The sequence below is a fragment of the Plectropomus leopardus genome, chromosome 3, assembly GCF_008729295.1.
Source record: "Plectropomus leopardus isolate mb chromosome 3, YSFRI_Pleo_2.0, whole genome shotgun sequence".
Lineage (NCBI taxonomy): Eukaryota > Metazoa > Chordata > Actinopteri > Perciformes > Serranidae > Plectropomus > Plectropomus leopardus.
Genome location: NC_056465.1, coordinates 12,895,525 through 12,910,366, shown reverse-complemented (window position 1 = coordinate 12,910,366; position 14,842 = coordinate 12,895,525). Strand labels below are relative to the sequence as shown.

The following is a 14,842-nucleotide window of genomic DNA, read 5'->3' as shown; positions in this document are numbered from 1 at the left end:
GGGGTAAGTTTGGGCTACTATTCTCCGAGGAGACACCAGTGGTGCTGGGGACGGCAGAAGCAAGAAACCTGAGCTAAAGGCTGACACAAATGTCCACTTTTTCAACAAGATAGACGAGCCTGAGACTGAGAGAAACAAAGCATCCATTGTTTTCCACTACCACTGAATAGATATAGTAATTTTAATTCTCTGTTTTTGGCATAAAACAGTACTATATTGAGTTTTAGTCATGCGATCATATCATATCGTTTTCCTGTCAATGAGCCCATATCGTTCTTGTATCATGTTGTCAACCATGTCAAGTAACATGCATTGTCTCATTGTTAAAATGTATCGGTACAACCCTATTATATAACTCACCTGTAACATTTTATTGAGGCTTAAAATGACCCATATTTAAGGTCGGGGCCACTTGACTGACAGGCTATCTGTGAGGCGTCACTACAGTCTGAGTCAGACTCCCCCCTCACTCATCCACAGCTCTACCCTCTCACCAAAACATGGTCACTTCTTTGTTTTTCTGCTTTCAACTGACCAATGTTAGTTACATCACATGCTGCTGATCTGTCTGAAAAAATAATCCAAATCTCTGTTCAAGCCTCCAGGGGCCAAAACTTCCTCTGTCTTCAATTTGCTTTTTAGCAACTAATCCACAATTCAGAGTTTGAAGGAAAGTAAAAAAGTACTCCAAAACAGCAGGAGCAAAACTCAATATCCCAGCAGCCACTGAAGTGACAGAACAGTGGCTGGATGTTTTGTGCTTATCATTACTTACTGCAGCTTTAACCAGCTGATGTCGTTATGTTTACGAATGGCCGTGTGGACAGAAGTTAGACTAACTGAGCTGACCTCCACAACCCTGTGACTCTACAGTTTGAGAGGCGTCGTGTAATTCCTCACCATCGGAGACAAAGACGCAAACAAAGTGTGTGTTTTGTGTATGAGACTCCACAATATGAGAGACCTGCTATTTCTTGGCTTCAACTGAGGCACACAATCTCTTCCAGTCTTCCCTCGCACCCTGAACAGCCCTTTGCCTCCAGGAAGAACCCTAAAGCTGCAGATTACATATCCACAGTCACATCTTTGCCCCAAAAATGCACCTACCCAAATACATAAATACTGCAAACAGGCATAAAAACATGGATGGAAATTGTAGACAACTTCCCAAACAACGCTTCCCAACAACTGTGAAGTTTGGGTTTACCGCCAGTTTACGTATGCAACCCAGAGCCCTGGGAGAGAGGCATACACAGAGAGGAGAGGAAAAGAGAAAAGAGGCATGAAAAACAGTCTGATCTGCTTCTCCACAGTAGGAGCTCCAACTCTCTCCTCATCGAGAATGCAAAGCCTCTCCTGCAGGAGTGTGTGTGCATGAGTGTGTGCTCCACGAGGGGGATGGGGGCCTTACAAAATGGATGTTGTCTGGGGGAGGGAACTGGTCCCTCTACTCTCCTTGCCCTCCCAGTCGTGTATTTTGCTCACTGCCCCCTTGCCTTCACCACAAGCCCCCGCCTCTTTCCTTTCCCCCCTTTTCTCTCTTTCAGGGAGAGTTCATTTTGAGTCTTGCCCATTGTGGTGAGTGAAGGGACTGACTTGCTAAGGGGTGGCCTGGGGTCCCTTGGCTCACACTGCCAGGTCAGCCCTGTTGGAGCTAACTAAGTAACACTGGCAGGAATCTGGAGGAAAAAACACAAAGCCTGGATCACCAATAAAGATCCTTTTCTCTCGCTCATTGAGTGCATTTGTTATCGCTTTGTGTGTGTGTGTGTGTGTGTGTGTGTGTGTGTGTGTGGCCAAGGGGGTGATAGTGAATGGGAGATAAAGAGTGAGCGAGGTAATGGAGAGAGGGAGAATCATTTTTTTTTAAAAAAGTGAGAATGAGCTGATTAAACACGGCCAGTTAATTAGCTCTCCTCCTTAATAAGCAGAGGAAGAGTTAGCTACTTTCTCTGAAAACCTGGAGGGTTGGTGCACAGGGCTCGGTTTAATACACAGAAAATGAGTGCTGAAAGGATGAGATGATTAATCAGCAGACTGAAAACCAATCAACGACTCCTTCGATATTCGATTCATCATTTAAATTCATTCGTGACACTAAAATGCCAATTATCTGCAGTGAAGATTGCTTTCTAGTTACTCTTTTTATGCCATCATGCAGTGAATATATTTGGGTTTTATGGCAATATGTGATGCCATGTTTCACTATTTCACGATTAATCAATTAACAATAACAATCATTCAGTCCTTTGTTGTGATTGCAACAATCAACCGCAATTCAGCAGATCCCTGCAAATTCTGTGGGAAACACTGAATGCTAATAATGAAAAGAAGAATCTGACAGCATTGCAAATATTTTTCACTTGTCCCCGCAATTTCGTTGCAAAAAAAATTGCAACAAGCATCGCTTTTTTCCTTTTTCTTTTTCTTTTTTTTTTTTAGAAACGCTGCTGTGAAATCAGGCATCTCTGGCTACAACAATCCCAAAAACAGCTGGCGAAACCCTGGAGGGACTGATCATTAGTTGCAAGTCTACAAAATGGAACAATGAAAATGGAGCAAGCAGACAAGAATTTCATCATAAATAAATTATGGGAATCAAAACTTGCCTTTGGGAACTGAGAATAAACTGCTCAAAATCTACATACAAGTTCCAATTATGTGACATGACTGTGGCTGTTACAAACTGTTGTTTTCTCAACTGATCGTTCATATAGACTATGAAATAAAATATCTTTTTAAAATCATATAATGCAATATAAATCCTTAATCTGTCTAAAATAGCTCAAATGATAGCTGCCCATCCCAAATTCCTTTAAATTTATACAGTTTTACCCTGATGACTTGAAACAGATAAATGCAGCAAAACCTTAAATTTAAGAAACTAAAACTGGTGAATATTTGGCATTTCTACTGGAAAATGACAAATGATTAATTTTAACTAATTATCTAATCGTTTTAGCTCCATACATGAATATGATACCCATGCATGCGTGCATGCATGTGTGCACACCTAAATGGGCTTCCTGATGTGTATCTCAGTTCAACTGAAAATAACAGGATGTTTACAGCTGGAAAAAACATTTGTTTGTTTTTTGCCCCTAATCTGACCATGTTTAATTATATTGCATTTAGATAGCAGCCGGGGACATGTTCAGACTAGATTCTCAACAGAAGCTGTAGAGCTCAACATGAGTTGTAAGCAGGGAGAGATCTAGAACGAGCAACAGCAGAGACAAAAAGGCAAAGGCTGAGGAGGCTGCAAATCACTGCAAAACCGATTTCAGTCAAGGCCAAACAGAGAGAGGCCTTCTTCAACTGGGAAATGTGGGAAACAGATCAAAAAGCGGTCAGATAAATGATCTGGCCACGACAGTACGGACAGATTTAAACCACAACAGCTGCTGCAGAAGGGGAAGAACATCAGTTTTATGCTTCGTCCCGACCGCAGTCCAGCAGGAGCCAAGAGACAGTGCACTAGGCTGTACTTACACAGGCAAAAGAAATTAAAGGGATTTGATTGAAATGAATGGGAGACATGTTGTTCAAAAGCTCTGGAGGGAAAAAAAATACATCCCTGAAAATGTTTTTCTCCACAAGTCTTTCTTCCAGCAGGCTTTTAGCACAAGCGGACTGCAGGTAGATTCAAATAAAGATGAAGCCAGACTCCAAATGATGCATGATGTCTGTTCAGGTCTCTGCGGAGGTCATTTGGAAACTGTTAAAAACGGACATGGCCGAGTCAAAGAAAATCATAAATTGAAATTTCACAAACTTAACTCAAATTGATCCTAAAAGCCAGATATCTGACAACACTGCACCCTGCTGTTAACGAAACTAGTTTTTAGGGGTAGGGGAAAAATTGATTCAGCAGAGTATCATGATATTTTACGTGACAGTATTGTATTGATACACAGACACTAAGTTAAGATTTTTCCTAAATCATTGCTATAACTTTTGGTAGCCTACTAGAATAATAAAATCAATTGCTTTAGAGACATAATTTGTGGTTTAAAAAAAGATGATTTTTTTCAATATATGTAAATGCAATACATATTATTGTAATATCCAGCAAAAAACATTTAAAACAGCAATAATAGTATTAAATTGTGACTTAAGTATCGCGATAACATCGTACTGTGGGGTGTCTGGTGATTCCCACTCACTGCATTTAACTTTGGATGACCTTGACCTCAAATTAGGTTGTTACTGAGGATTAAATCTTTATAAACAAGATAAGCTGAGCTGGCCAATAAAGACGAAGAACAAAATGTAAACATCTTTTGGACACAAGTACAGTATTATTACAGTATTTTTTTTGTAAGATAGCAAAAATGACAAAAATACATGTAACAAGGCTGTGATCGATGGTGCAGTGGAGGGTATACAAAGATATACAGAGTAGCAGCCTCTTTTTCTGTTTGTTTATAGTATACCCACCTATCAGCAAAAAAGCAATTGGAGTATAGAGAGGACTATGCTCACTTCCTCTTCGGTGACCTGCTCATCCATCTAGTAGTGAACCTACTGCATAAACAACCACTACACCACCGGTTGTCATTATTATGCATATTCCTGAAACACAGATTATTCCACACAACTATGGTAGCGAAGGCCTCAACTAAGTAGCGCACAGACATCTGTTTGACAGCACATCAGTCTGATATCTGCAGACAGCTGGCTAGCGTTAGCTACCCTGCAGGGACAGACAGTCAGTACAGTCCTCTTTTTTTCCATAACGCCTCATCGCCAAACATTAAATGAGAAACCTCTGTCCCTCTTGTTAATGTGACCATTAAATTCACTACAAGATAGCCAGAGCCAGCACGTCACCTGGAGTCACAATGGTCCCGTAAACTGTGGAAGGTGTGGATATAATTTAACTGTTCATATCCCAATTAACAGGACTCCAAACTAACGGTAAACAGATTATTGGCCTGGCCGGTTATTGGGGCCAATATTTGGAATTTTGCCGATTATCTGTGTCAGCATTTTATTTAAATAATCACTGTTAAAATTAATTAAATTAAAAAGAAAGTGTCAGCATGGGAGGAACTTTTACTTTGTAAAAACACATGGAGCTATTTCTATTTATTCATTTTTCATTAAAAATTTCCCTTGACTTTATAACAAATAAACAAAAGTTGCTCTAAACTTGCTGTATATGATATTGAATTTTTCAGTTTCGCTTATACATTTACTAAAGGCATTTAAACAAAGTTTTGTGTCCAAGTTTGTTATATTCCAAATTCTAAATATTGAAAGACAGATTCTCAGAAAAAAAAGATTCTCTTCAGAAAGATTTTTATTGTAAAAGCATATTGGTTCCTCATATCAGTTATTAGTCTCAATAACCACTAATATCAGTATCGGCCCTGTAAAACCGATATCGGTCGACCCCTACTCAAAACAACTAATCTAGCTGACTGAGTTAACCTTTCTTTGAATGTGTAATAACTGCACGTTGTCCATCTTGCAGAAACAACATATTAAAATATTCATGTTGGATCCAAAAATCAATGAGAGTACAGTAGAAAGGGCTAATCACACTCTAAAATCAGACATCCCTTAACTCTAAGCCCTTTGGCCCACTGTTCTGGTTTTTTGAATACCTACTTTCTGTCAAAACATTGGTAACAGACCTTGAACAAGCCCTGATACTTATACCTTTCAATTATATTTTCATTAAATTAATCTGATGTAGAAGTTGCCTTTCAACATACCAAAGCTCACTTGGCCACCTAATGATGCCTTATATTAATTTAAATATCTAGCACTGACGAATTGGAAATAAGGTTGTTTTTCTTAAATCCGGATTCGACGAGGTTTCCATGCGAGAGAAGCACTTAAATCCCCAGTTTTGTCCAACAAGTCTGGGGACGTCACCGTGTCTGATGTGTGTTCACTTTAGAGGTTGGAGACACTGTTGGATACGAGGGGCGCCTGAGCCTCTCGGTGCCTGGACTTAGGCCAAAACATACAAGCTGCTCCACATTTAATGAAAACGTGGCCCTTTGCTCTGTTCTCTCCTGCATTGTGACGGAATGATAAAGGTAATGCTCAACAGAACTGGGCTGTTTCCCCACGTTTTGGAAAGGCCAAGAAGTGTGGAGACTGATATCCAAGTCATTCCAAGTTTTAAAACATTGCAGATGTCGCTTTAAGACGTTGCAGCTGTAGGCAGGGACTCAAGAAACACAATTCTTCATTTCAATGTATCGATTGAACTTTTACATTATAGAAAAGTTTAGCTTGGAATAAAGTCATGCACACCAAACAGATTATCACATCAGTTACCATCTTACTTTTCAATTTAGCATTGGATAAAATTGAGAAACAAAAAGCATACCAAAGCACATACACAAGAAACAATAAAATTTGGAATTTTAAGTATTCCAGTATCAGCCGCAAGTTGGCACCAAGAATAAATAACTGCGTGTGAAAGTGTTAAAAAAATGTTCCCTGCAACAAAAGTTTGGAAAAAAACGTTAAAAGTGGAAAAAAACGAGAGGTGCAGATAGTTCAGCACAGGCTCGTAAACCACTAAGGCACATCACGATTTACGGTTGGACTAAAAAGGAGCAGTTGTGCCGTCACAATGCAATATAGGGCAGACTAATGCAAAGCACCTGTAGCTCAGACAACCTGAACATCCCACGCAAGAAACAGAAGGAGGAAGAAATCCCTACAACATTTTTAAAACCTAACAGACGTTCAATACAGTGAGACAGCATTCAATCCAGAGTGGCTCCTAATGTCTACTTTGATATGAAAATATAAACACAGGTTATTAGATCTGCACTAAACTGTTCAATTAAAGCAGCTATAATAAATACTTTTAAGACGGTGTATGAATTCACCCTGTGTTATGTGAAAGGACTCAGAATTATCACTCAGTTGTGCAGCTCAACCGTTTTAACGTCTTTTAACTTATTGTTTTGATTTGAACTTCACTGATTAGGTTCACGCTTTCTCTTGATTTAGGTGAAAGAGCTCGAAAAACTCGATGTACACTACCTGCCTATCAAACAGAGGATAGAAAACATTGCAATCAGCTGTTGAACATAGTGAAGCATCGATTTTTGCATTTCCAACTAATTGCTCTCACCCAAAAGCAGCCAAAAAATTAAATTCATATTATTTCTGGGGGTTTTGCATTTGAAATTTGAGCAAATTTAGAAAAGAAATCCTTAAAAAGTAGGCTACTTCAGTGAATCAGAACCAGTATAAAACTTAGCAACAGCCACGTGAAGCAAAACATCACTGTTAAGCACATATAATCATACAAAATCTTGATGGGGTTGTTTAGCAGTAATATGGAGACCAGGGTCTTGAGCATGGGTGGATTATGAGACAGTGGGTCCCTGGGCACAGATACCCAAAAGGCCCCACCACTTGTCCTACATAGACATGAAGACTTTGTGGTTATTTTGTTTTTGTATTTTTTAGTTGGTGTTTTTTGTTTCTAATATCAGAGGTGGATGTCACCAGAGGCCCCACAATACAATATCGCTGCGATATGCCTTGTACCATCATATCATGATAACATATGTTGTGATACATTGCAATTTATTACCTTTTTTCAACCTCTAAATTTTTCAAAATCTGTTTTATCAAGTAAGATACAGTCTGTTTATCCCACTTCAGTCATTACTGCAGCAAAAATTACCTCATTACCTCATTCTAGCAGGCAATCAAAAGATTAATCTTGGTTTCTAATGTTAACAATAAGGACTGTCTGATAATATCAGCACGTCATCAGTATCGGCAAATACTGGCTTTAAAATGAAATATCATCGGCTAACCGGGTGATTTCTGCTGCTATAACAAACCAATACAGACTTCATTTTTTCTTATTTTCTTTTTTTTTTTCTTTTTTTTCTTATTCTTTCTTATTTTGCACAATAAATTAATATTACAAACACCGAAAAGCATTGTATTTTATGTCTCCATCAGCTGGGAGGCCATGACAATGCATAATATGATGGTAATTTCAGAAAAGACTTGATGGACCACTACATTTAGGTGGGGAAAAAAAGTGATTATATTGATTTCTGTATCGATTATTGGCAAAATTAGTTGTTATGTATCGGCATATCAGATCTTGGCAATATGCATCCATACCTATTAATAATTGGTAATAATAATGTCAATCCCCCTCCCTCATCATAATTCATCTTTTTTATAATGTGTACTTTTTAGTTGTTTTGTGTCTCTTTGTGGTTTTTCTGCCTGTTTTTTGTGTCACTGACCAGGGGGACCCCTAACACTTTGGGCCCCAGGGCCTGTGCCCAGTAGGCCTGTTCAGTAATCCATCCACGGTCTTGAATGAAGCTTAAACCAAAGTTTAGCTCAGTATTCTACATCATACTCCTTTGAGCGTGAAAATGATAAACACAAGACAAAAGAGAGTATCCATCCTCCACTCAAGATATGTTTCTATATCCTATGGTTTGAAATACTTGACTAGCTGAGAGGGAATATTTGGTTACGTTACGAAACCTCTCCACCCTGAGGGGTGGGCAACAAAAAGAGCCCCATCTCATCCTCAACTAAAAGTGCAGGAATGTGCTCGGAGATATATTTAACACCTAAGTGTTCATTTGCCCTTTAGATGAGTGTTATTGTTATACATGTGCTCTTCTTTCATAGACTATAAATCCTAAAACCTGCTACTCAAGTGAACACACAGCCCTATATGGAGTGCTTTCACATGCGAGACTGGAGCAGATCATACATAAATTTAGCTTAACATTATTAATTTAACAGAATATCCTTGGACGTGAAAAATGTTGGACCACAAAACAAAAAAAGTAAAGACTCTAAAGGAAAAGAGAGAATGAATGAGAGATTGTAATAGTCCGACACGTAGCAGAGGGCCTGTGAGGCTCTTGGTAACCTTGACTGTTTGAGCACACAGCCATGCAGGCAATGCAGTAAGAAGTAACAGGGCTTTGAAGCCGTACTGCAGAGAGCCTAGCATGAATTCTGATGTCCTGCTATATATCCGCCTCCTCCTCCTCGTCTGTCTCTGCAACTGATTCAATACAGAGTAAAGCAAAGAGAAGAAATACGGCAGCTGAGAGACACAAAAAACAAAAGGGCAGAGAAGCAAGATTCAAATAAAAGCAGGTGGAAACAAAGAGAAACAGAAGAGAGAACATATATATAGATATGTTAAAAAAGCCCTCAACAAAAATATAGTCTGAGTGAGAAAAAGCAACAAAGCAGGGACCGGGGCTCTGTGATAGCCCCTCAACTGGTGTTGCCCTTGGACCAAACCCAGCCCAGAAAATCAGGGCCTAATGATAGTACCGGAGCTGCACCAATTTTTTCTTTTCCTGCACAAACCTCTATTGCCCTCAAATTACTATCAATATTCAATTAGGGGGGGCCGGGGATACTGGACGAGCCAGCCTCAATAACAAACCACACTTCTCCAAGGATTAAGGCCCTTAAAACTAACAAAGTGAAATTTCCTTTGTAAATAATCAGCCAACAGTGTGTAAATAGCCTCCCAGTAAAAGAAAGTGGGGTGGACCTTTCACACAGTGATGAGTGATCTCTTTCTGACAGTCTATGCACAGCAGTTTGCTCCCAGCAGTGAACAAGTGTGTGTTACTGCAACTGTGGCTGGAAATATGCGCCATGGTCCTGGCTCTAGCCGTCTAAAGCACCAACCCAATGTTTAAGTAACATGGATTAAAAGAAAGGAGACTGAATTTCAAATTTAGATCCGAGATCAAACTGCTGTGTAAAACCCTCCTGCTTTAAGCTGCAGAAAATCTGACGTTAAATGCTCATTAGCTGCATATGAGTGAAGATTGTCTCCTCTCGAAACAACCACTGAGAGGCGCATGGCACAAAGCATTCAGATATAAAATCGTTTCCTAACATCGGGGGATATTCTGTACTTGCTGATTTACACTCTAAGAGACAAAGCCAGAAGTTACAAAAAATGTATGCAACAGCAACAACTTGACATAAGCCACGCTGTTGTAAATAAATAAAAATAATAAACAAGTACAACAAAAGACATACCATGTCAGAGCTGGAAATTTAATGCAATACACTTAAACTGTTGTTTTAATGTTACAAGAGGCTACACTAATCAAGATACAACATCTACATATTTACTGACAGTGTGTGAAAGCGGATGATTATAATTAATGCGTTATCATGAACCTGTCGGTAGAACAGAGCTGAAAATAGACATTTATTTTCAACTATTTTGACACGTGATTCATTGACTTTTTTTACTTTTTTAAAAAAAATAAAATGCCACAAACATTTACTGGTTCCAACTTCTCAACAATGAGATGTTGACGCTTTTCTTTGTCATTAATGACACTAAATTTCTCAATAGAAATTACCATGGAATATGTCTTTTACATATTAAATCTTACTCTGATCCGTGGACGATGGTATTTTGCTCCCATGTATGCCTAATGCATTATGGAAGTGACAAATAAACCTGATTCTGATGAATATCAATATGCAATACTGTTATCAATACCACAGCAAACAATACCACTGAGAGAAGACAATTTTAAAAAGTTCATCAAAAGATAAATATTACAAGGCTGTATCACAACAGCAACGACTGTAACTGTAGTAAAAACATTATATCTTAATAAAATATATCTGTGATAGGTCAATATCAGCCAATAGATCAGTTAAGCTTGGTTTGAAATTTTGAATGGGCACAACTGACATTTTATTGACTAAACCAACGAAAATTGAGAAACCGACAGAATAATCAATAACGAGAATAACAGTTAGTTGCAGCCCTGCAGCAATCTTTACAGTGTGCCGTTGCAACAATCAGATTGTAATCAACCAAGTAAATAAAAATGACTAGAACTAAGTGCAGCAGGTTGAGGCAGAATACCTTTAAAAAAATCTTTAAACCTCACAGGGAATTGCCTTTACAACATACCTGAAAGAAGAACATCCTCTGAAAAGTTGACCTATCAACTTAAACAGAGTGTCGACTGTACACCCTTGTGTCCCCTGATAATAGAGTAACTCAATGACAGATTGAACAAGGTTGACCCAGTGACTCAGGAGCACTGACAAGGAAAGCCTCAAATTACACATCTGCAAGTGAATGAGGGGTGGAGCGGAAGAGGTAGAATTACGTTTTAAACTGAGATGCTGGGATGCTGGCTTGATAACAAAACCCTTTAGATCTTCACCGAAATAGTACAGCATAAACTCTTGCATGTTGAAGTCTCTGTGCAAAACAAGGAAGCAGACAAAAAACTACCTCAAAGAGATAATGAATGAAAGCCGTGACACCAGAAATCCAAACTTGAGGGCAATGGTGTTGTTTGGATATAAACTCATTTTATGTGTGGAAAATCACTGCAAAGGCAAAAAAAGGACAAAATACCAAAGAGACAGAAAGATTAAGTGAAATCCAGTTCAATAGACACACCTGCAGACGGCGAGTCAGACCACATCTGAGCATCAGAGCAGGTGTCCACACGGACAGCATAGCCGACAGATTGCTGCAGTTGTTTTCACGGGCAGATGCCGACTATTTTTACTGGATGCACATCTCTCACATTTGTGGAGCGAAACCACTCTAACAAATCCATGAAATGTACCGCTTCAATCAAACTCACATTAGCCTCATGCCAAGTCAGATTTTCACAGCTTGTACAACAACATGATTGCCTCAAAGCGGTTTTCCCACGATACAGGGGGATGACGCCGAAATCTGTGCTTTCATAAATAATCTCAAATAGCGTCATTAAAAATAAAGTGAGTGAGAGAAGCCAAAATAATTCTGCATTAATTACATCTTTGCAGCTGATAGAGCAATTTTACACTGATATGAAAATAAAGACAGAAGGAACAAAACACAGAGAACAAGAAGGGCGATTATTTGGACTGCGTGCACCAAGAAAACAGGATTAATACAAAGCAAAATAACACAGCTGAGAAAATGATGGAGAGAACAGGAATGAGACACAAACTGGAGCTCAGGGAAGGATGAGCGGTGACAAAAGGCGGATCCAGGGGGATCAGAGGAAGTCCTCAAAGGCGACTCCCAGAGCCGGGATGAAGGCGGCTCAGTGTGGAAGCAGAGAAGATGAAACACCATTTGGGGGCAGGGCCCCCCCGCTGCCTCGCCTCTGTGTTCAGGGCCTGTGAGCTCCTCTGCCTCTGAAGTGCTAAACAACCCCCCTCGCACCCTGCAGCACCCAGCACTGCACCCTGCACCTCCTGCCATTTGGTGACTCAACGCAGGTCTGAATGCATGAACGTGGCAAAGAAATATTGCAGTTCACACGTTAAATACATCAGGGCTGCAGCAAAACATTATTTGCATTATTGATTAATCTGCTAATTATGTGCTCGATAATTAATTGGTCTAAAAAAATGCCAGAAAAGAGCGAAAAATTTTTGTTTGTTCAACCGACAGTCCAAAAACTAAAGCGTTGAGTGTATGATCAAATAAGATAAATATAAACAGCATGAAAATAAATAAAAATGAATGAATTTAACTACTCCAATAGATGTAGCTTAATTTTCTGTTCAAACAACTGATTGATTCATTGACTTATCTTTTCAGCTCTAATTCAAGTCCAATTATTATCAGTTTACTATCATGAAATACTAAGAAAAACAGCAGATATTAACATTTTATTAGCTAGAAACTGCTTCTTTTTTTTTTTGCACATTTGCTTCTAAAATTCCTGAACTGACTGACCGTTACAGCTGTAAAATCAATGATCAGTCAAGGTTTACATAATCTAACATGGGGACACACTCATCACCATAATAGGGTTACTGTTTGCTAGAAGAATGGGTGTTGTGTCTCGAACAGGGAAGAAAAAAGGGACACAAAAGCATCTCACCTCTAATGAAACACTCAAATCATGTCAGCTGCAAGCAGAGTTGAGACAATAAATCGAGTGACAAAAAATTATCAAAATTTTAGTCATAATTTGATACCTCTATCAAGCAAAAAAAAGAGGTATTCTATTTGCTGCTTTTCTCCTTTATCATTGCAAACTGAATATCTTCTTGGATTGCTGGTCGAATTTAACAAGCACCGGACAACTTGCGCTTTTTTACTAGTTCTTCCACCAAGACTCCAGTTAAATCATGAGTATATTAACTAATAATGACATAATTGTTAGCTGCAGCACTGACGGTATGTTTCAGTCTAAATAATGTGCTTCACAAAAAATTGTTAGTATTTAATCATGAGCAGTATCAGTTCTCCTTGAGTCCAGAAGCTGGTTTTCTCACTGGGTGTGTGAGCTGCAGCCAGCTCAGATCAAATTGATTTATTGCTGTTATTTGATTTATCAGGAGACCTACATAGCACATATTCTCAGACACACTGGAAGGCATGTGGAATTATAACCAGCTTTTTTTTCTTCATGTGCACAATGGCATGCGTGCATGTTTGTAAGCAGGCATCAGTGTATTGGCTTGGATGAGGGCCAGTCTACAATGAAATGTTGCTTCATAGCTGATTCCTCGTGATAAACATTACAGGTGACAGTTGATTCACCTGTTTTTAGTAAACACACACAGTGAAATGTGTTGATATGATTGCTGTTTTGTAATAGTTGGTCTTTTTGAGCAGATTAGGTGTGAATAAAAGGTGAAACACAAGCCTCCCAAAGCACAGCAAACCTCCAGCGTGTTGATGTCCCAGATAAATGCATCCCAACTTCAAAGCGCCTGTTGTTGCACTGCGACCAAAGAGCTGATTGTTTCGTAACACTTTAGCATTTCTGACAAAAAAAAGTTTCCCTCTGTGATTATCAAATTATTTTTGACAATCCTGTTTGTGCCAGTTTGGATCTTTCAACTCCTGAACTACCTCCGTTTTCTATCACACAAGCACAATTAAAAAACATTTCTCCTCCACGTTTACCTGCATCGTAAAGACTCCCAGCTCCTGAGAGGACAGCTTCTTCATCTGATCGGCCAAAACTTGCGCTTCTTCCAGGATGGAAAACTCCGTCTCGGCTCCGCAATATCCACAAGAAAGAGCCGAGCAGATTAAAACGAAGATCCAAGAAAAAGCCAACAAGCCCCTGTGAAAGTGAAGGTGTTTATCCCGGAAAGCAGCGCATGTATTCGGCGTCAAAAGCGGAGGTTTCTCCGCCGTCCGCCTCGCCATGATGGCTGTGGGTGTACAGGCTACAGAAACACCGAGTCTGAGCTGGTGGCGGAAAAAAAACTTCAAGGGAAACTACTTTTACAACTTTGCAGCGTAGAGGACGTGTGCCCTTTCTCTCCGGTACAAGTCTCCAACATTCACGGCAGCGCGAAACATTGCAGCTCCTTCAAACCCCTCGAGAGAAGAAAATAGATCCATGCGGAGAAGAAGACACGGTTTTATTTTTCTTTCTTTTTTTAACGTTGTCTGTGTTCCGTCTTCGGTCAGTCGTCCCAACTCCTGGAAGTCTGGCAAAGTGTGTGTGAGCCGGAGATTCACCACAATGGGGGTGAAAGTGGGAGGCGTGGAAACACAAGAGTCCTACCGGCGCCTGGATCTCCGGATCAATGGATCAGGCTCTCGCGATGACTTCAAGTACTGCTGGGAAAACAGCAAACACGAAAAACGGACGACTATGAGTGACTCTAAATGCACAAATTCGTTCAGCGGGACCATAGAAATTATTTCTTAAAAATCCGAGAAACTTCCTCCTTCAAACACTATTGTGAGCAGGCACCGAAAGGAAAGTCTGAAAAGTTACAGTAAAGTTTCTGCAAATGGTTGGATGCGTTTTTATTCATTAAGGAATACAAATGGTAGCAAAATAATAAATAATAAATAACACAACTTATATTTATTAGATTTATTATA

General features: G+C 39.4%; 1 protein-coding gene across 1 annotated transcript in view; it reads right to left on the bottom strand.

The window, feature by feature from the left end:
• Positions 1–14,426, bottom strand: part of cachd1 (cache domain containing 1) — a 102,536-nt gene extending 88,110 nt beyond the window's left edge. Inside the window, exon 1 of the mRNA XM_042483872.1 lies at positions 13,904–14,426. Within this exon, the coding sequence (XP_042339806.1) occupies positions 13,904–14,152 (249 nt within the window). The 5' untranslated portion in view covers positions 14,153–14,426. The remainder of the gene's footprint in view (positions 1–13,903) is intronic.
• Positions 14,427–14,842: the final 416 nt, after the last annotated feature.